The sequence below is a fragment of the Harpia harpyja genome, chromosome 15 (genome assembly GCF_026419915.1).
Source record: "Harpia harpyja isolate bHarHar1 chromosome 15, bHarHar1 primary haplotype, whole genome shotgun sequence".
Lineage (NCBI taxonomy): Eukaryota > Metazoa > Chordata > Aves > Accipitriformes > Accipitridae > Harpia > Harpia harpyja.
This window is the reverse complement of record NC_068954.1, coordinates 10,374,200-10,394,935: the sequence shown is the minus strand read 5'-3', so window position 1 is coordinate 10,394,935 and position 20,736 is coordinate 10,374,200. Positions and strand designations below refer to the sequence as shown.

The 20,736-nt window shown below is 38.3% G+C and overlaps 1 protein-coding gene across 1 annotated transcript in view; it reads right to left on the bottom strand.

The window, feature by feature from the left end:
* Window positions 1-20,736, bottom strand: part of LDAH (lipid droplet associated hydrolase) — a 128,513-nt gene that overhangs the window by 91,695 nt on the left and 16,082 nt on the right. The window contains exon 3 of the mRNA XM_052809526.1: window positions 1,925-2,059. Coding sequence (XP_052665486.1) covers window positions 1,925-2,059 — 135 coding nt within the window. The remainder of the gene's footprint in view (window positions 1-1,924; window positions 2,060-20,736) is intronic.

Genomic DNA, 20,736 nt, shown 5'->3' with positions numbered 1-20,736 from the left:
TAATCTCTCATAACAAGGAAGCTGCTTCCTCGCTGTTGTTTTAGTTGCCTTTCCCCACACACTCACCAGCTTCACTTGAAATGTTGTCTTTGAGATGCCCAACAGAACTGCACACTAATACTCAAGATGCAGGTCCACTATGGTTATATATAGTAATAAAACAATGCCTCCTGCCTTGTCTGTAACACTGGTTATGTCCAACGTTTTGTTGACTTAAATTTTGTCTGCTGCTGTGCAATGAGAGATGGTATTAGAGAACTGTCGCTGACGACGCCAGTATCTTTCCTGAGTTTTACAAAAGAATTCCAAGTTCAGGATCGCCCAGGCACAGCTAAAGGAGATATTTTTCGTCAGATGCATTAACTCATATTTATCTACCTTGACACTCATCTACCATCTTTTTGCCCACTAATTACATTTTTTTAAGATGCTTCTGTAGTTGCCTGACATCTACTATCTTCCCACTAATTAAATGCTATGAAGTACCATCCACAAACTGAGAAATTTCACGGTTTACTCTCATTCTGCAGGTTACGGGTGAATATATTGAATAAAACTTGACACAGCGCCAGTCCTTATGGTACTTCATTTCTGACCTGTCCATCCTAACATGCTGCCACATTCCTGAAAATCCCCTCTCTCACAGGAGCATTGTCAGTGCAAAAGGACACAATGAAGTCAGTTGGAGGTTTGGTTTCAACTTAGATATCAGCTCCCTTTTTCCTACTGGATGCTCTCCTTCCCCCAGATTTACGCTGTCCTTAGCAGCACAGGGACTGTCACAGTGGAAGTGGGACAGTTGTACAACATCCCTGCTCGCTCCATCTAAAAACCTCTCCATTTCAACTAGCTCAGCCATCTCAAGTGACTGAACACATCTCTCACCATCAAAGGCTCTTCTCACTAACTACACACTTACAGACATGACCCCAGGGCAGGTTATGAGACCTGCAAATGTTCTCTGCAATAAACTCAGCTCCATTCAGTTGCCAGAATTCTACCTGGATCCCATGGTTAACATTATACCAGAAATTATAAACCTAGGGATTTCTCACCTATCAGGAAAAAGTGCTAGCATTTGGTAGTTTGACACTTGAACACAATGACTGGCAGGAATTTTACCAAAGAAATACAGGTTTCATGTTTCAGTTTCAAACTTGACGTTAAAAACCAATAAAAAGCCTTAAAAGCTCAGGTGCAAAGGTTAGTGAGAGAAAGTTATGCTAAACAGCTAAAACAGTTTCTTCTTCAAAATTTTCAGGTTGCTTCACATTGCTGAACCTTGTGGTCCTAAGGAATCATACTGATTTACCGCTACATCACTGCAGCTTGACCAAGTCCAGAGGTCTTCTGACACGAATCAGCTTTCAGGACAGGATTTGCTATTGGCTCCCCCATCTTACAATGCTGTACATTAACAATATCCACTTCAAGTTGGCTACCGTGTCTTGCTGGCAATTTGCATATCAAAAGACTTTTAACAGATAAACAAGCAACCTTGACCCTGCAAACGCCCCATACCCCAGTCTCAGAAAGATTTACTTGCTTCCTGGAAATTCACTAATTTAATACAACTCTTTTAAATTCAGAGATAATTAAGTCTCTCTTCAAGTACTCAATCTCTGAAGTGGACATTTCATTAAAATATATACTTTTCTAATCTGCTCCTCTTAACTTAACCACATTCTAGATCTTCTTCTCTATAACTTGTCTCTAAAGACTGCAATCAGCAAATTCTCTTAATAGCACTTATTTGACTGGCAAATCTAATTCACCTAAAAATACCCTTTTCCTCAGTAACTGCTCTGCGGAAATATAATGGAGACATTTAAAAAACACATCATGCTGGTTTTAGTAGGCACAAGTCTGCTGGAGGAACTGGGGAGGTTACAAATATTTGTATGTACAAGTTACAGTATTGTACCTTCTATCATTTCCATACCACTAGGAGGCTTACAATGTCCGGCATGGCTCACAACCCAAACAGGATACTGCTGATTTAGTCCACAATATAAGGCCTGTATAAAGGTCCTGTAATAACCTGCCAGTCCAGGGTTACCTGCCAAAAAACAAAACATACAAGCACAGTCAATATTAACCTTCCAACAGCAAGCAATCTGCTTCAAAGCAAACTAAACAGCATTATACAACAATTTGTTAATTTATTTTCTCTAGTACATTTCCAATTTTTATTTTCCCAATTTCAGGGGCTACACTATTGAACTGGTTTAATTCCATTGATCAGTGGCACCCATGAGAAGCATTTTACAGAATTATTAAAATTGCAGAACCTAAAACTGAAGCCCAACACAAGAGAAAATCTCCTTCTCCATCAGAGGTCAACCAGTTTGCTTATCTATGCCACCAAGTTACAGATATGCGAAAATTGTGCAAAGAAGCCCCCAGATCTTATAAAAATATCACAAAGACTACAGCATATATCACTTGATCCAGATGTCTGCCACCCAAATACCTCGGTGTTACCACTTCAAAATTGCTACATGGTATCCTGACAATACAAAGGTCTGTACTGACCCTAAAAGAGAGGATGATTTCATTTTAAACTCATTGGACTAAATTAACTTTTTCTGCTTGCAACTTCATATCCTCTCTGTCCTCTTCCCTGCCGCTTGAGAAGCTCTTTCCTTTTCAACTGTTGTGCTCTAGAACCAGGGGAGAATCCATCCTACCTCGTGCATCCCACCAGGTTTAGAGAGAACTTCCCAGAAGAGGCTGGTGCCTGAACAAATCCAGCTTGCCCTGAGGGAGCAGACCACCTTGCTCTAAATCTATTGTTTAACAGTGAGAACATCAAGAGTCAGGTACCACTGCTGAAGTGGAAACTGGAATACTGTCCCAAAGATAAATACGTATCCGGTAGGGATTTCAGGATTTCCAAAAAACCCTCTAATCTCTATTCCTCCTTTTTTTCCTTCTCTTTTGGATATCAGTAGTGACTTAAGTTGGAGAGTAAATCCGTATGAAGACAAAGCAGACTTTTTTTCCCAGTTCCCATGGGATGCGTAAAAATTCCACACAGACATAAAAACATAAAATTTCTCTCTATTTATTTATTAATTTTGCAGAGTAGTCCCACTGATTTCTTATTTAGACTCCAGAAAAGCCCACTGTCATGGTTAGGATTGCTCAGTTACATGTCTTTCACTCACATACTAGGCAATTCTTAGTTTGGATATCATCAACAGCAAAAGGCGGCAAGAGCAGTGTTGCGTAAAAAGGCATTCACTTTTTAAGACAAAGACATTCCAAAATAACACAAACGTATTACTGAAAGGGTATAAGAGAGAAAAAAACCAAAACCTCACTAAAATCGTGTAAACTCCTTTATATCATTCTGATTGTACTAACAGAGGCTGAGCTGTATAAGTATTGATAGTGACAGAGAAGAAGAATCAGAGCTGTAATCAAATTAGTACTTGTGGAAATGGTGCGTGGAGATAAAAAACTAGGTTTATTCCACTTCTTGCCTTTCTATAGTGGGCATTTTCATTTTGTCTTCTTTTACTTCAACCCTTTTGCTCTTCAGGTAACACACAGTAAGTTCACTGCTCTCCCAAGAGGCATTCCCTCAGTCCAGGACTTCCAGAACTACTTGCCGCAGAGCAGCAGTGCACCAGGCACCCAAAGCCAACTCCAGCAGAGACATGCGCGTAGGAGCTGATGCCATGGCTCACACCACTGATGATATATGGGCAGAGTAGGGAAGCGTTCCACTCTAGGTAACATATCACACATGCTTCATCCCTCACTTACATGTAAAAAGTGTCTCTGATCGTTTTTGAACCTTAATAAAATGATTGATCTTAAAACAACATTATTTTTACTGGAGTACACAGATTTGGAAAAAACCAAAAAGCAAAACGCCCAAACCCACAGCATCAGTTATTGCATGTTTCTAAGTATCTTTTTGGAAGCTTGACATTAAAGGAGAATTAAAAAAAAAAAAAAAAAAAAAAAAAAGTTGTGGTATATATAAACTCCAGAATGCATGATCAAATTTTTGCAAACTGATTTCCAGAAAAACAACTAAAAATTCACAAGGGTCACACATCCATACAACTGCACCAGATTTTCATACGCCAAAAATTATATTATATAGAGGGCTCAGAGAAATAAAATCAAATCTAGACATCATCTGTCAAGCTCCTTGGATTGATGTTACATAAAGGAAACCTGTCTTACAGCAAGGTCAAAGATGAAAGTAGCAGCAATCCAAAAGAAAATGTGTCTTTTGTAGTACAAATGATCACGATGTTTTGGCACTATGCTCAGTCCTAGAATATAATGCAATTAGGGATTTTGAGATCAAGGAATCACAAAATTAATCTCAAAAGCAGCCTTTTTTCTTCACATTTTTCTCTCCTTTAATAATGCAAAACAAGGAAAGGGAGAGAAATGGCAACAGCTGTCTTAGACATTTCAGTGCTCTTTCCTATCATCAGCCAGGTGAACCCAAGATGTAAATATTCTCAGGATTCAGTCATCAACTGAAGAGCAGTGAAGTAAGAACAGTGATGCTTTGCATCAAATACTGTACAAAGCTCAAGGCACTCTAATACTTTTTTGAGGGAAAGGGGATTTTTATCCTGTGATAAGTGTGATGTGTATTTTAGGCAGGTAAAAGAGAAAATCCATAAATGCAAAAGAAACCCCCTTTCCCCACTCTTCATAAGCATCTGCTCATGGTAAAAGACATTCTGAGGGGTCAGCTGTTAGAACTGCTACTGATACTTCAAAATGCCTTGAAGGGGTATGAATCAGAACCACTGGCACAAATGGAAAGGAAAAATCAACAAAGATTTTAACAGCCAAGATTTCTATAGAGAAATCACCACATGTAAAGCAGCTATAAATTTATTCTTATTGAACTTTCAATTTCAATGAAGTCATTCCAGATTTGCACTGACTTAAGTAAATGCAGACTAATAGTCCCTGCTCTTGAAAGCTTGCATCTACAATATTTATAAGTATAGAATGTTTATCTCCTAACATAGCTCAAACTCACATCTCTGCAAAGTCAGTAATTTTATGTGTTTTTAATTCAGCTGCTGTCACAACATTCTAAGAGGAGCGAACAAAAAACCTGAACAGATAAAGATTTTTTTTTTCATGTAATAGAGTTACAGTAACAGCTAATGGAAATAACTGGGGCTTAATATGCACAGCAGTCTGTGACCAACAATATTTTGGGCTCATCTACTGCGGTTGAAATGTTGTTCAATTAAACTATTTTATAGAAAAAGAACTACCAGGTTCATCACAAAGGCACCCAGGCAATGCAGTGCTCATTTGTGCATTTTAAGGATTTCCCAGTACATCAAACCAAAACTGCCTATGTTCTTTCACTCAGCAACTAAGTGTCAAAAAATGGAAACCATAAGTAAATGCAGTGTTAACCTCCATGATTTGAAGGTTACTCCAGTTATCTGAGTGCCACATCAATCCTCAGACACCTCAGGGCACCTGAATCATTCATGCGTGCCAGCAAATCTCAAGTTGCAGTCATCTGAACCAAGAAGCACATCTTAAGCAGTTACTCTCAACTGTGCTTAATTTTCTGCAGTGTTTATGTTGTTTAGGAAGTCTTGTAAACAATAGCTGTAAATGGTGACCGTAACAGAGACACAAAACTACAATACACTGCATATTAGCTTAATTTGCAAAAGGTTTCTAAGCATTTCATGGGAGGAATATGTCAAATGGACAATTTGCACAGTGTATTAGAACACCACGGGGCCACTTTATTTGGTGTATTCCTAAGTTTCAATAACCAAAGGACTCCTGCCACCTTCCCTGTTCTCCGTAATACATGACATTTTATCCAGCTATACTACATTAAGCTCAAAGTCTTTCCATTTTTAATTTGAAGACGGGAATCCACTTCTTACTTTTCCGATCTGTTCCACCCACAGCTAAAGCAAAACAGTACAGAACGACTGAATGTGCAGAGGTGTCACTTTGAGCTATCTTAGAAGGTAAATATTCTCCACTTCTATATACTGCAGATAGAGGCTTTCAAGAACTGGAACTACTACTCTTTAATTATCCACATAGTTGAAAACATGAAAATTACTTATAAACATGCATTTGCCTGCCTTTCAAACATGTTCTTGTTAATGCTTTTTCCATCAAATCAAGATTTTTAAATGCCAACTGCTTCCTTCTTATGGAGACAGCTAGCAGTAGAGAGAGAACAATTTGTACAAACTAAATATGTGCCCCAGGATATCACTGCTAAATAACTTCTATCATGATTTCCTATACATGTCAAAGTCAAACTTGGCCTGTCTTAAAATGAAATACAAACTAATATTTGAGATGCTGCACTTACAAAAAGAAGTTATTCAGACTCAGGAAGTTTAAACTTATATACAGTATGCCATCAGTGCAATTCAATCAGCTTAATTCTGAATACAAAACAACAAACATATAACACTCATTTAAAAAGTCACAGACCATAGCTACTACTCCGTACAAGCAATGACAGCTTTTGTGGCTTACAAATTGTCAAGCATTTTGAATTCTTCTGCAACAGAAAATATGAATGTAAAATGTAAACTACAATTATGAGAACACTAGCATTAGATAACCCTGTGCAAAAATAATTCCCAGACATACTGAGGAATGTACAATGTAAACCACAACAGCAAAATGTTTCAGGTTAAAAACAAAGATATACACCAAAACGTGTAGGAAAAGCCTTCTGACCAGAAAGGGGTAGGTCAAAAATATATACAGCTTACTCAAATGAAATTGAGACTAAAACATAAAATGAAAATAATTCTTAGCAGTTCTGGAAGGGATATCTAAATTGAAAAGGATTTATTTAAACAGTCTATAGTAAATGCCAAGAGTGGTGGGGAGTGAAGGAGAAGAAATTTATATGTAGCTAAATCATCCCAAAACAGCAACAAGGTTCCTTGCACCTTGTTCCGTAACAAGCTTTTGGGTTCTGTGCACTGTCCTGTGAGACGTTCCCCAGTGTTTTCAGTTGTGTCTCCAGAAGTCTGACCATCCGCGGGAGCAGTAGCTGGCATTCAGCTGTGGTGCTTCACGCATTTCTCTAGCAGTTGCTTTCTGTCTGCTCTGGGACCTCAGCAGGACCATAAAGAATAAAGGCAGCTACATGAATAGAAGAAGGGAAATACACAGCCAACAGTGGGTTTACAGAGAACTTTGAGGAACTGGAAAATATGCCAGCAATTACCATGAGTTTAATTTTAGAAATAATCCACAGTTTCAGAATTAAGTATGTATGCCACAGTATTTACATGATAATCTCCTGCAACAAAATCAAATGCAGACTTTTTTTTTTTTTTTAAATGAGCAGCCATAAATCAAATTTGAAATCCAGGGGCACACAGCAGGACCACACAAAAATCATTTTTGTGGCAATGATTCTCACTGCCTCTTCGCAGAGCTGCCAAAGCTCCCAGCTCCAGCTCAAAGAGCCTAAATGACAAGTTCCTCACTCAAGGAAACTTAATCTGCCTTTGGCGTCTGACCAGCCACCATGGAAGAAGATGCAACTCCCCTATGTTAATGAATGGAAAGCAGCCCACGCAGATGTCAGAAGGATTTAAATGGAGCATGTAAAAAACACAATGATGTTCTCACACTTGGGAGAAAACTGCAGAAACTGACACCGTGGCTGATGATCAGGCCTTAAAAGGACACACACAGGTTTCTCTGACATGCAGGGTCAAGGGATTTCAAATAAACCATGTCAAATAACATTTGAATGATCATCATAAACTCACGTCAATTAAGCTTTCACCTGTTTGCATGTCTAGGGGACCAGCAGTCTTCATCCTGTATTCTGTTTATAGTCCATACACTAGGGGAGCAGCATCAGCCAAAGAGCAAACAATTACAAGGACATTATACAGAAACACATGTGAAAACTCTGATCTTCTCTCACTCTGGAATCATGAATTTGGCTGGAAAGCACCTTAATATATTTGCTTGGGTTGTGAAAATAGGGAATCTCAGAAGGATTGAGCCAGCTGCCTGTAACACAGCTTATTAGAGAGGTTTTTCAAGAACATTTCACATTTTTTCCCTATATACAGATATATACACACACAGTTTTTAGTTTGATACAGCTATAAAACTTACATATAGGATTTTATAATACACATTCTTTACACACATTTTGCAAAGCAAATAAGCTTGTCTGCTGTTGTCGAACACTTTTCCACCTTTAGGACAAATGTGGGTTTCATTTACCTCTAAAGAAACCCCATGGACAGTCTGATAAACCTGAATTAACCTAACACAGCCGGTTTTGCCCAACTGACAATTGTGCCTGAAGCCTGTGAATAAAAATTCCCAGCTAGAAATTGTGACAGTACATGCCTGTTTTCTCATATGAATGATTAACAACAGCCATCCAGGCAGATAAGATACAAAATCCAAAATCCTGATTTTGCCCACTGCAAACCTACTGGACTTTGTGATTAAGTGATATTGCAAGGGTTATAAAATCCACAGATGTATTTCAGTAGTTACCTTTAACGTCTCAACCATGTCAAATAGGTACGTAAATAAAAAAAAGCCTTGATTTTATTATTCGGGTTTTTTTAATATGTTTGTAAACTAATGGTTCTTGGAAGGGAGTTAAGATTGAGATATAAAACTGAAAATATTGAGTTCATAATGGAATAGCAAATTTTTTAAAGGTAGACACCAGGATTTTCTAGCGCTGACAATTAAATAATTTTTGTTCCATTTTTGTTCCATTTTCTTCATAGCAAATGAAAAATTAACACATTTAATTAGATCTCCTAGTACACACCTACACATACACAGCCTCTTAAGCATTTGCTTAGGCAGATGAAGACAGGTTTAACTACTTTTAACACTCCAGATGTGGTTGGTTGGTCTGATCCAATCCATCCTACAACTGATGCTGGCAGAGAAGCTACAGTGAGCTCTGCACTGGGTCTAGAATTCCCAGTGGGAATTTTTCAGATGGCTTCAGGGCTTGAAGCAGAATTGGACCAGCAGAAAACAAACCTCCTTCTGAAATAAAGGGGGGAGAACAAAGGAAGTGCGCAAAGAGCAACATGAGACTTAATGTCAAATGGGTTCACAAGAAAGCCTATGAAACATCTGAATAACAACACAACCCTGATGAGACATCATCAGCAGGAAAAAGACAAAGACAAGAAAAATAAACAACTCAGAACCAAGATAACCACAAATTATTTGTTTTGTACAGATAAACAGCTCTGCAGATTTGATCACTTTTGAATAATATGCAAGGAAGAAGCAAACAATACATTCAAAAGGCACCAGAAAGTACATTTTCAGATCTGTATGAGAGGTTTCATTATGCTGTACCATTGGTCGGAGTTACAAAAAAGAAAAGCATAGCTTTGGAGGGTTTGGGGTTATTAGGTTTTGGGGTTTGTTTTTGGTTTTCAAGATAGTTTTTAGAATAAAGTGACAGATGGGAAACAAATAGCAATGGAAAGCATGAAGACAGTTAATTTCAGAAAAAAGCCTGAAAACGTGTTTCTGCAATTTTTGTGTATCAAGACTGTCAAGAGAATGTAATATTTGAAACAAACAGTCTAAGGTGATTTTGCAAAAGAATTTTGCATTTACATTTGTTATCAGTCTTCAGAAACGCAAGACAAAAAACCAAACCGTTCTGCATACCAATCCACAACTTTAGGAAAAAATTCTTTGCATTGACACCACTGTATCTCTGAGGAAAAAGGCTTCATAGTTAGGATATTAGTACTGGTCCTAAGTAGATGTTCCATGAAGACTTCAACCAAAACACTTCATTCAGGCAAACACTTTCCTCATTCATAACCACAAGTCGCTTCACAAGCACAGATGTTTAGCCATTTAAGACCTATTGTAAAGAGCTTCTGCATCTTAAGGCAAGGCTGCGATAACAGATATAAAAGATCCAAAACGTAAAGGTGGAAGGCGGTATAAAAGTACGTAAGTATGTATTACTACATATTTATTTATTCTTATGGGAGTTTTTAAATCCATCAAGAATAACCAAGGATTGTTTTCAAAAATGGAAATCAGGACAATGATCAAAATCTTCCATTATTCCCGTAACAGGGAAAAAAGAGCAAGAGCCATGACTTTCTGAATTTTTGGCTCTATGGTTTTCCATAATCTAGATATTGAACATAAGGGGTCAAATGAATTTCTAATATAGCTTCAGTGATCCATAGGAGTTACTATCGGGATAAAATGAGGCCACGTGTTAACTAGAATCAGAAAGCAGATATTTATTTTTTATTATTTTCAGAGATAACTAGGTCAAAATATTTAATATCAAGGCAAATCCGTATCAGCTCAGGTACTTCTGGTAGCAGCTGCCAGGAAGGAAGAAGTATATTATACACTGGTGCTGTAGCTTTTAACATTTTAATTGCATTATTTGTACACAATGCACATGGAAACACTGGATTTCCTTCATAGGTAGGTCCTTCAGTAAGTAATTTCTTCTTCTCTCCTGCCTCAGACATCACATAAAGAGAAACAGATCATTTTTTAAATGGTCAAATCAAGAAAAGTACCCTAGAAGACAACTTTTCCATAACTCTGGCCAACTCAAGCCTCTGCATGCTGCAGGAGAGGGATCGCTTCCTCCCCTGATTACGCTGCATGCAGCCAGGCAGGAAGGATCCATGCTGAAAACAACGCCTCATTAGCAGGGAGAGGACACCGAGAGAAGACTGCGGATTGAGAAATTTCAGTAAGTCTCTTCAGTAAGTCACATCTGCCACCCAGATTTCGTGGAGGGAAATACTGTCAAACACAGTTGGATGTTCAACCATCCTGTCATTACTCTGCCTCCTCAAACTTAACAAGCTCAAATGTGCCAAGCCCCCATCAGAGGTACTTCTGGAGCACTGGGAAATTCAACAAAAGTGGCATATTTCAAGCCTAGATCTGACATACAGGCTCCTCTTTGCATGAGGAAGTTTTTATTTTTAATGAAAGATTTTTTTTTTTTCTTTTCTGAAGACAATGGAAGCTGGTGGGCTGACCCAGTAAACAAAGCACAACTGTCACCATATTTTAAAATATTAGTCACAAACAAGTAGTCCATAAGCAGCAAAAATAATGGAGAACAGTGTCCTGAGAACTGAATTTTCTAATATATAATATGGGATAGAACACACTTACACCTTGCCTTCAGGGGGTACTTTACCAGCATGTATGTCTTCTAGCCAAACTCTTATTTTTTTTAGTATCATTTTGAGTCCTCTATCTCTCAGAAAAATTTAGGGAAAATTGACCGATGTATTCACAGTTTTATGGGGGTTAAAAGTAGAAATCAAATAGATGCAGACAAATTAGTGTTATCCCCCAAGAATAATGATGTTCTCAGGAAGTCAAACTATCTCAGTGAAATAAAGGGGAGAGCCCTCAGAGAACCTTGATGTGAGTGGAGACAGCACATCCCATTGCCAAGTTTTCAAGCACTTGACTGAGACAGATTTCATTATTCCCATTTTATAAATGAGAAATAAACAGACCAAATAATCTATACATGAAAATTAAAGCATTACTAACCACTAAGAACTCCACCAGTTAACAGTACCTTATATTCATGGCCATCTGAGAAAATACATGGTCAGCTGAAAATAAGACTGATCTCATAATTAAGCCATGAACATTCACGCTAGAGATAAAGATATGGCTAGAAAAGTTGGAAGAAGTGGCTTTAGAAGTATCAAGAAGATAGGGTTAAGTTGGGGTTTTTTTGTGTGCTTTTGCTCCTGTTCAAGTGCAAATTTACAAAATACGGTCATGTATAATACACATCCCATGCAAGCATGTGAATCAAAAGTGTTCTGCTGTGTTTATGTCTCACTGAAATAGAAAGCTGTGCTCTTACTACCTTATCCGCTGATAAGAAGACCTATAGTCATAGGGAAAGGAAAAAACATGTTAGCTTGCTCTATGTAGACCCATCTACCCGGATTGCTATGCTACACAAACTTTTAACTCTACAGTATAGTTTGTCCTCATTGACTGTTTTTGCATCACGTGTACCAGTTACTGGGGAGCAAGAAAGCTCCGTTTCCACTGTCGACTTTTTTATTCAGGAAAAAAAAAAAAATTCAAAGCAGTGTAAAATACAAATTCTCCATGTCAAAACCTGAGAACTCGGAGTCAAATGCAAAGAGTTGGCAGCTTCATCTGGAGTAGCAGTGCAAACAAAAGCAGAAGCCTCAAGGGTGAGGCATTCTCAGCAAATCACTACCACCTGGTGTGACTGGTGGAGTACCAACTCCCTCCAGAGAAGTCTCAAGACTAAGCATGTGAACCCACATATATGTGCTGCATGTTGTGGACTGACACCATAATTTAACAACAGAAAGTTCTGCAGCAAGTCCAGCTGAAGGAACCCCCACCTTCTCCCTTGACTGTCATTCCCACCCCCCCCATCATGGCTCACCAGCCCCTGAATTACACTGGCACAACTCTGTGGGGCCGTGCTGTGAACCCAAACAGGGAACCATTCCAGCTTTAAGAAGACCCCAGAAATAAATGTATGTACGTATTTAATTCACAGCATGATCTCTCAAACTATTGTTCTGGCATAACCGAGGGGTGGAGTGGCACAGTGTGGTGGGAACAGGAATACCTTATGCCAGTATTGTTGACAAACATTTTGGATTGGGAAATAATGGCCTTAGGAAGTTTTCTAAGTGCTCCAAGCACTAAGCTCTTAGATTTCCAGTGCCTGGGAATATACACTGCAAACAGTTTCTAACTTCCACAGTACTTTAGACTCAGCAATGTCTGCTTCATACCTTACTTGATGGTTCTAAAAGTTACCTGCAGGCGAGAGCTCTATGAATAGCCCAGTCCTGCTACCCAGTCCCCTTACGGGCTGCCCAAATCCAAACATAGTTTCAGTTACGTAGGTCTCACCTGCTAATAAAGCAGGGAATGCTAGAGACTTTCCAGGAAGACTCCGATTACATAATGTTTATCACATAAGGTCGTAACACAGACAGGTGAGATACAGGGAAAGATGCTCTTGAAAATTTTAGGAACACCAGCTAGCTTTCCCAGAGCCAGTCTGAAGAGCAGCCCCAGCAGGCAAGTAACACATTCAAAGCATCAAGTGGTTGCTTCATGTCCTATGCTGTAGTTGTGCAGGAGAAGCCATGATAAAAGAACACAGCATTTCTCTTCCTCTCTCCATGAAAGCACTGCAAATGCACTGCCATTCTCTCCCGGCTAACTCGAAGTCAGACATGATGTTCTACAGTGAATGCTCTGCTTCAAGTATAATATCTTCAGGACTAAGTTTAATTTCAAGCACTGCAAACACCACAGAAGAGATGAATGCTGCAGCTAAGACAATCCATAAAAGAGGAACCTTTCTTAAATAAACAGAGTGAATATCTGCGTACATGCAGAGAGGGGATCCTGCTCAGCTGCTTGGATATAAACATCTACCTCAGGACAGAATTTTAGATGCAAAATTGAGACTTTTTTGGTTCCTGCTGATTAGCCACATGTGACTCAAGTGTGCCAGCTGGACTAGATGCCATTCTGAGCTGTGTAATCCTCCACATGACTTGTCAAGGGAGCCAAGACTCCAACCAAACAAGATTAAGTTGATTCCCTGGACCAGGTGTGTTAAATAACATCATCTTCATTTGTGAGCACCTCAATTTGCCTTCTCTGCTCTGTTGCTTTGGCTTAGGATGGACAATAGCAGCACTGCTCTACTTGGTAAGGTATGGTCAAAATAAGCAAAGGTCATAGAACCCATGCAACTTCCTGCATCTTACACTAGTAGAGGTAAGTGAAGATAAACACATAAAGCACAGTATTAATATGATGGAAAATACACATCCACAGGAAACGTTTTCAGCCTCAGCTTTAGGTCATCAAAACTATGTAATACAGGATTAAGCAAAATAAAGTGCAAGTTAATGTGTAAACAGGAGTCCTATGCAGCTTATTTCAACATTAGCACCAGTGCAGTTACACTCTGACTTTCATCTAAAAATTCTCAATGCATCTAAAAGCATTGCTTAATTTAAACCACCAAAATCCAAAGTTAAATGAATGATTCCTTTAATAAAGACTTGAAGTACTTAGTACTTAAGTGTGATTAGTTATTTTCCTTAATGTCCTTTGGATATTTACTGCTGTGCATCAGAAGATGATATACGTCCCGGCACAAGAATTTCACACAATCAGTAAGCGCGGAGCTGCCCATGGAGTTGGTCAATGATTTAAACATTCCAGGAGAGGAAGTATTTGTTGTCTCGCTCTATGCAGCTGTGCTTTTATTGTTAATTTATTTACTCAGTGTTAGCTGATTGTAACTGAATGCTAGCTTAGAGACTCGGATGATGGATTATATAAATTTTGCAAATGTGAATGAAGATTTGTTTGGTGGTTTGGTACACAATTTGTGAGACTAACTGGCCACCTATTGAAAAGCAACCCAGTGGAAAGGCTGGGAACAGAAGCCCCAGCACTCCAATCTTTATACTCTCTAACTGGACCTCCTTTATTTCACTCCTAATGCAAGTAAAAGGCATTTTTGTGATCCTCAGCAAACAACATAACCAATTAATCACTAATTTTTTTTGTGATATACATACAGTAGAGAAACAGTCAGTGCTTACCTATGCATTCAGATAAGAGCCTGAAGCCTCCTAGTAAATGGTATAGCTGGCTATTACAGCAGTAAGCTTTCCAAAAAACACTATATTTTTTTCTAATCTTTAAAACAGCTCCCTCTTCTGGCATACTCTTTCTATACTATGTTTAAGTACCATACTTTATTCCTTACCAGTTTTTAATTCTATATGGTTGCTAACACTCAACAAACCCAATTTCAGTGTTAAGGCACTTACTATGCAGTATGGCTGTGAAGGCAAGGAGAGGGTACCTTAAATTACTGCTTTTGAAAGAGTGGCTAATTCTAATCAAGTATTTATCTATGATTATCCATATACTTATCTTTACTACCTTTTGAAGGTACCCAAAATCAATCCAGATCAGAATCCACACCCTGACAAGGAGCCTGGATGGCAAGTCCCTGGGTCACATTTACAGGATCACTGAAATTGGAAGGGATCACCCGAGATCTCCTAACCCACCTCCTGCTCATGCAGGCTCAGGTAGAGTAGGTTGCCCAGGTATGCACCCAGTCAAGTTTTGATTATGTCTGCAGCTGGAGACTTCACAACATCTCAGGGCAACCTAACATCTCAGGAGGCAGAAATGCTCATGGCAGTGCCTATCCCTAGCTACTGATTATACAAGGTACCTAGGAATTTATGCTCCTTACTTTAGCATCTTAACTAGATGTTTAATATTAGGCTGGATGAAATTGGGCCTTAGAGTCCCTTTCTGAACTAGATGACACGGACCCAGCCTGATACTGCAAGAAAACCAAACAAAAACTAAGAAAACAAACAAAAAACCCCAAACAAAAAAAAAAACCCCAAAACCAAACACCCCACGCCCAAAACCAAACCACAGGAGAGCTCCCATAACCAAGCTGATAGTGACAAAACTGCAGAGGTAGAAGACAAGGTGAGGCTGGACACACATTTTTCCTAGTGCTGATGCTCTGGCACTATTCGGTCAAAAAAACCCCAACGAACCAAACCCCAAAACCAGAAAGAAGAAAAAAGCAGCTTTTACTGCCTAACGCATTCAGAGAGAACAGGTTCTCAACTTTGTTCATAGAATTGTTGCTGGAGATCATTCAGTGACTGTGAGCACAAAATGTACGGAGCAGAACATGACCCAGAACCCAGAAGTCCCCCTGCCCAGGAGGAAAAAAGTCATCTTCCCTCTTAAACTGGCTGTCCATTGCCAGCAGCATTCCCCTTTCTTCCAGTTGTATTTCAAAGGCAAATGGTGAACACTACCGTGCACCGGGAGAGGAGACACTGGCTGCTGACTTAAAAAGTAGCATCTGAGAGGATTTAAGTACCTTCCTTGAGTAACTCAGTGGTCTCTACTCCAAAACCAGATTTTGCTTCACATAAACAGTTCTGTTCTATCTTCTTTTTATTGATTTAATCAAACATTAAGTACCAAGATTCATATACAGGATTCTGGTTTACATTCTGGCCAAGGTTGCCAGAAGCTACATACTGCAACTTAATCTGTTGATACTATGAGTCCTCACTAGATCCAATGCAGTTCTTGTAGATGAACGGTTAACATGCAGATTACGTACCAACAAGCACATTTAATCACATAAATTTTGTATAAATCAAAGCACATTCTAAAATCAAATTGAAGAGAATTGGAGTAAACATGCTTTACACAGTTTGTAGAATGAGGAAATATATTATTTTATTATTAAGTAAACCCCTTGGTCTCAGTGGTGACAGTAGACCTCTGGAGACCTATTCATTCCAGTGACTGTTGAGCAGAGTGAATGATTAACAACTTAAAAAAAGCTGTTTTAGTGGGAGCCAAGAAAACAAAATACGAATGAACTAAGCTTCAGGGCCATACAATTAGATTTAGTGCAAAGTATTATTATACAGTGATTCTTATTGTAACTTTTCTTATGTAAATGTTGAGGGTGATGATTGTTAAATATCAAAACAGCAGGTGAAGACAAAGCCAGATAATATATTGAAGGCTTTTCAGAATCCCTACATTACAGTCAAAAATAGAACTTCAAAGACTTTGAAGCTAACAGGAAGTCTCATTTCAAGGGAGAACACATTAAAGACTTGTCATAATCCAGGCAAATTGTTTGCACTGTTTTCACTGCTTAAAAATAGTTAAGTATTCTTCAAGTGACAACAGTCTTGTTGATGTAAGTACTTCTAGGAGAAGATCAGAATCCAAGCCCTCATTTTCTGTTGTGCAGAAAACCATAAGCAACTCCTGACTCCGAGGATTAGCTCAGGAGATTAAATCTTTATACTTTAAAAAAAGTGTCTGGTTAAGTCCTCATAGGCTTTAAACATCACCAAGTCACTGCATGAGTTGGTAAAACAGTAAGATGATCCAATAACCCAGCAGCAATCCAACTGCATGCAGGCAGATCAAGAAACTTAGCAAGCACAGGGAGTACTCTGCATGCATGCCAAAGAACTGAATTCTGAAATTACTTCTGTATATTAATGAATGAAACTTGTATAGCATGCTTTACCACAAAAAATGTTATTTACATTATACATTATCAACCGTGAACTAAGCTTCCCAAGTACAAGACTCTAAATAACAAAATTGCCTAGTTTACAGCAATGGTAACAAAAATTACGAAGCCTGGAATGAAGGTATTGCAAAATGCACTCCTGCAATGAAATGCAAGAAAAACTTGATGAACAGCAAAACTTCATGAGCTAAACAGCCCGGTGGTTTTAAAATTTGTACTGTATTTATTTACAAAGTTAAACGTTTCAAAAATACACAGACACAAATAGACAGATACCCTTAAAACAGTAAAAAAATATTCCATTTCACCTTGCGGATCCTGGTTTTCAATGAACCCAAGTAACGTTAAATATTGCTGTAGTAGATTTTATACTTCACTGCTAATTTTACACTAAACAAACACTGGAGAAGGGAAAATAGACCTTTATGACACAAGAGGAAAAAAGTAATTCCTGTCCTTTCCATAACGCCTACATTTCCAGAAAACCATGGACCTAATCCTTCAACTGTACACATTTAATTTTACTCTCATGAGTAAATCTCATCGGTTTTAATAGAAAAGAATTCATATTAAGAAAGGTAAACAAGTATACGCATATATTCTGGACTGAGGAAAAATTGGGCCTTTTACACAGTAATTACTTCAGTAAGCACATTATTACTCCTATACAGAGGTTTTGCTTAAACAAGGAAAAAACATTATGGAACAAAAAAGTGCACATTAAATATTTCAACTAATACAGTAAAACTTTACTAAAATTGTAAGTTTACACAGACTGCCATTAATAAAAACATTAGCTTGTTGTAATTAAATGAGATTGAACTCCACTGCACATTCTGTATTCCAACTGCTTCAAGCACAGTGAGCTGTCAGTCCTAAGGAGGCAGAATCCTGCCTCATTGAAAGTCAATGGGAATTTTGCCATTCATTTCAGAGTAGAAAAAAGTTTTGGAGTCAGCTTTCTCCCTTCCTCCCCTTTTAAAAAAAAAAAAATAAGTCAGACCAGAGGGAAATCCTCCCCATTATGAAGAAATTTGACTAAAACACCAACAGAAAATAAGCATACAGGATTTATTCTCAAATCTCTTGCAACAATTCAATTCTAGCAGAAGCTGAGAATTTTATCATCTTTCTCTTCTATAACCACCCTCAACCCTGTTTTGTTTGATTACATATGAACAAATCATACGCATGAATTTCATTAAGACTGGAAAAATATGTACCAGAGCAGTTTAATACGCAGAACAATGTATCACATGCAGTAGGACTAACCATGTTCAGTTCAGATCACTTAACGCTTGGCTGTGCATACACTCCTTTTTGAGTGAGAGTTGCCCTTGTCTGGATATTTCTTTTCCTTGACCTGTACCAAGCTATGCTTTTGGCCCTCTATTTCATTCCATAAAGAATCTCAGCTAGGGATACATGCTTTTCAAGTGTGAAAATTGCTGGACTCAGAAGGGCTCCACATTTCATGCTTGGGAAGTTACAAAACCACAAGGGGAATGCTATCTAATCCTAACTGTTTAGGTACACGAACATGTTGCCAGATGACCCAAATGTCCGGATCTCTTCTAAGGCTGTGTTTTTTGTGTTGGCAGATAGAATTTCCCTTGAAGGCTAGAAATGAGGCATAGACCAGTAGGAAAAAAAACATTTGATTTATGAGAAGCAAAACTGCATTGTTATGCCAGGTCCTAGTCAGCTCCCTGCCAGCCACAGCAAGGAGCTTGGGTAACTTGATTCACTACTGAATTTGGATATTTAAAATGAAGATAGCATTATTGTGGTTGCTGTGTTTTTTAATTGTTTTCTCAGTGACGGAACTTCTAGTTTGTTACCAACATAATTCTGAAATAAGAGCAAAACCATAAATCAGCTACTTGCAAAAGCTTGCAGACCATAACAGAAGCACTCTGAATATTTCACTGATGTCTATTTCTGTATACCTATCTTGTTAATGTAAGATATTATTAAGGGGTCTTCGCAGAATTGTTCTGCAGGAAATAAGCTCCATGTAGCCCTGCCACTACATTTCCTTGCATGAAAAGTTTCCTGTGATGAATGTAGAGCTCATAAAGTCTGTGGGACTCGGTATATTTTGAACAGAATAACTTATGTGCCTTGCAGAGGTACCTTGCCTTGGAAGCTAACGTTTGACTTTGGCCCTCTTCCCCTACAAATGATTCTACCAATATGTTAGCTTTACAGATTTACCCTAGTTACAGGCTCTACTACCAACCCAAACACAAGGGTATCACAACCTAAGACAGGTGAAAGCTCCAGAACTTGGGGGAAAAAGAAACACTTAACTTAGCTGTTCATTTAAGACTTCCAGAAATGCCTTAACTGAAAGAAAGCAGCAATTGAAAAGTATCAAATCAGGCTTGTACCTATGGAAAACTGACAATTTGGATCGGTACATAGTCTTTTACTAAAGAGTTACACTATGCAGTATCTGGCTTAAAAAGTTGTTCCCACGAAACAGTAGCAAGATGTAATCATAGGAGGCTTATTTCTTCTTTTCAGTTAAGGAAAGAATTTAAACTTCACTGTCACTGGGTTAAAAGTTACACTATTATTCAACTCCAGGAGGCAAGGGCATAAAATCATTGTGTCCAAAGAAACTAACATAAAATATTCCACAGGGCTTCCAAAACTTTGCAAAAAAACCTGAAAAATGGACCCTGTGCTCTCTTTCACCCCTAAGTAAGGACCAACCCATGCACCAGCCCATAAACAGCAACAGAGTATACCAAAGATGTGGATAATCAGAAGAGTCATTATTTGCACCACTAATTCTTGGGGAAGTAACAACAGTATCCAATACCTTCAAATAAACTATAGGAAGCATCAGAAATCTGCAAACTCTAAGGCAGTGAAAGAGTCACAACATCTGTGCTTGAACAGGCTCAAGCTCTACTTTTGCTAATGGCAGAACTCCTACAGTTCATTGGCAGACTTTAATGAATTTAGGACTTCTCCATTAATTTTAACATATGCTAAATGAAAGTTTAGAGCTTTCATTTTAAGGTGATCAGATTTAAATATAACTCAGAACTATACGATGCTCATTGAGTTCAAGAGGCTTACATAAAAATTCATGTGCAAAAATCTAAGTTAAAAACCATTTACTACTAAAAAAACCCACCTTTAAAAAACTACTGGATCCAGAAGTGTCCCTCAAATATTGTAACTTTCATCTTTTGGTTGGCACACAGCTGACAATGCAGTATCACTTCAATGTGCAAGAAATAAATGGAAGGAGAGCAATGGAAGAAAAAAAACCCCACAACAAAAAACCGCAATGCTGTCAGCAAACCACCACCACAAAATAAATGAGTGAGACATCCTAATTTCTCAGTTTTACCTTACAGCACCATTACGAATACAGATAACAGTAGTAATCAAATATAACAAAGAAATTTCCCCATTGCCATACTACTGATTTTTTGGCCATACGCACAGGCCAAATTCTACTGCTTATCTAGTGGGATTTTTGAAATTGAAATTGAACATACCCTTTCCAATCATCACACTTCTAAACTTAAACAAAAAAA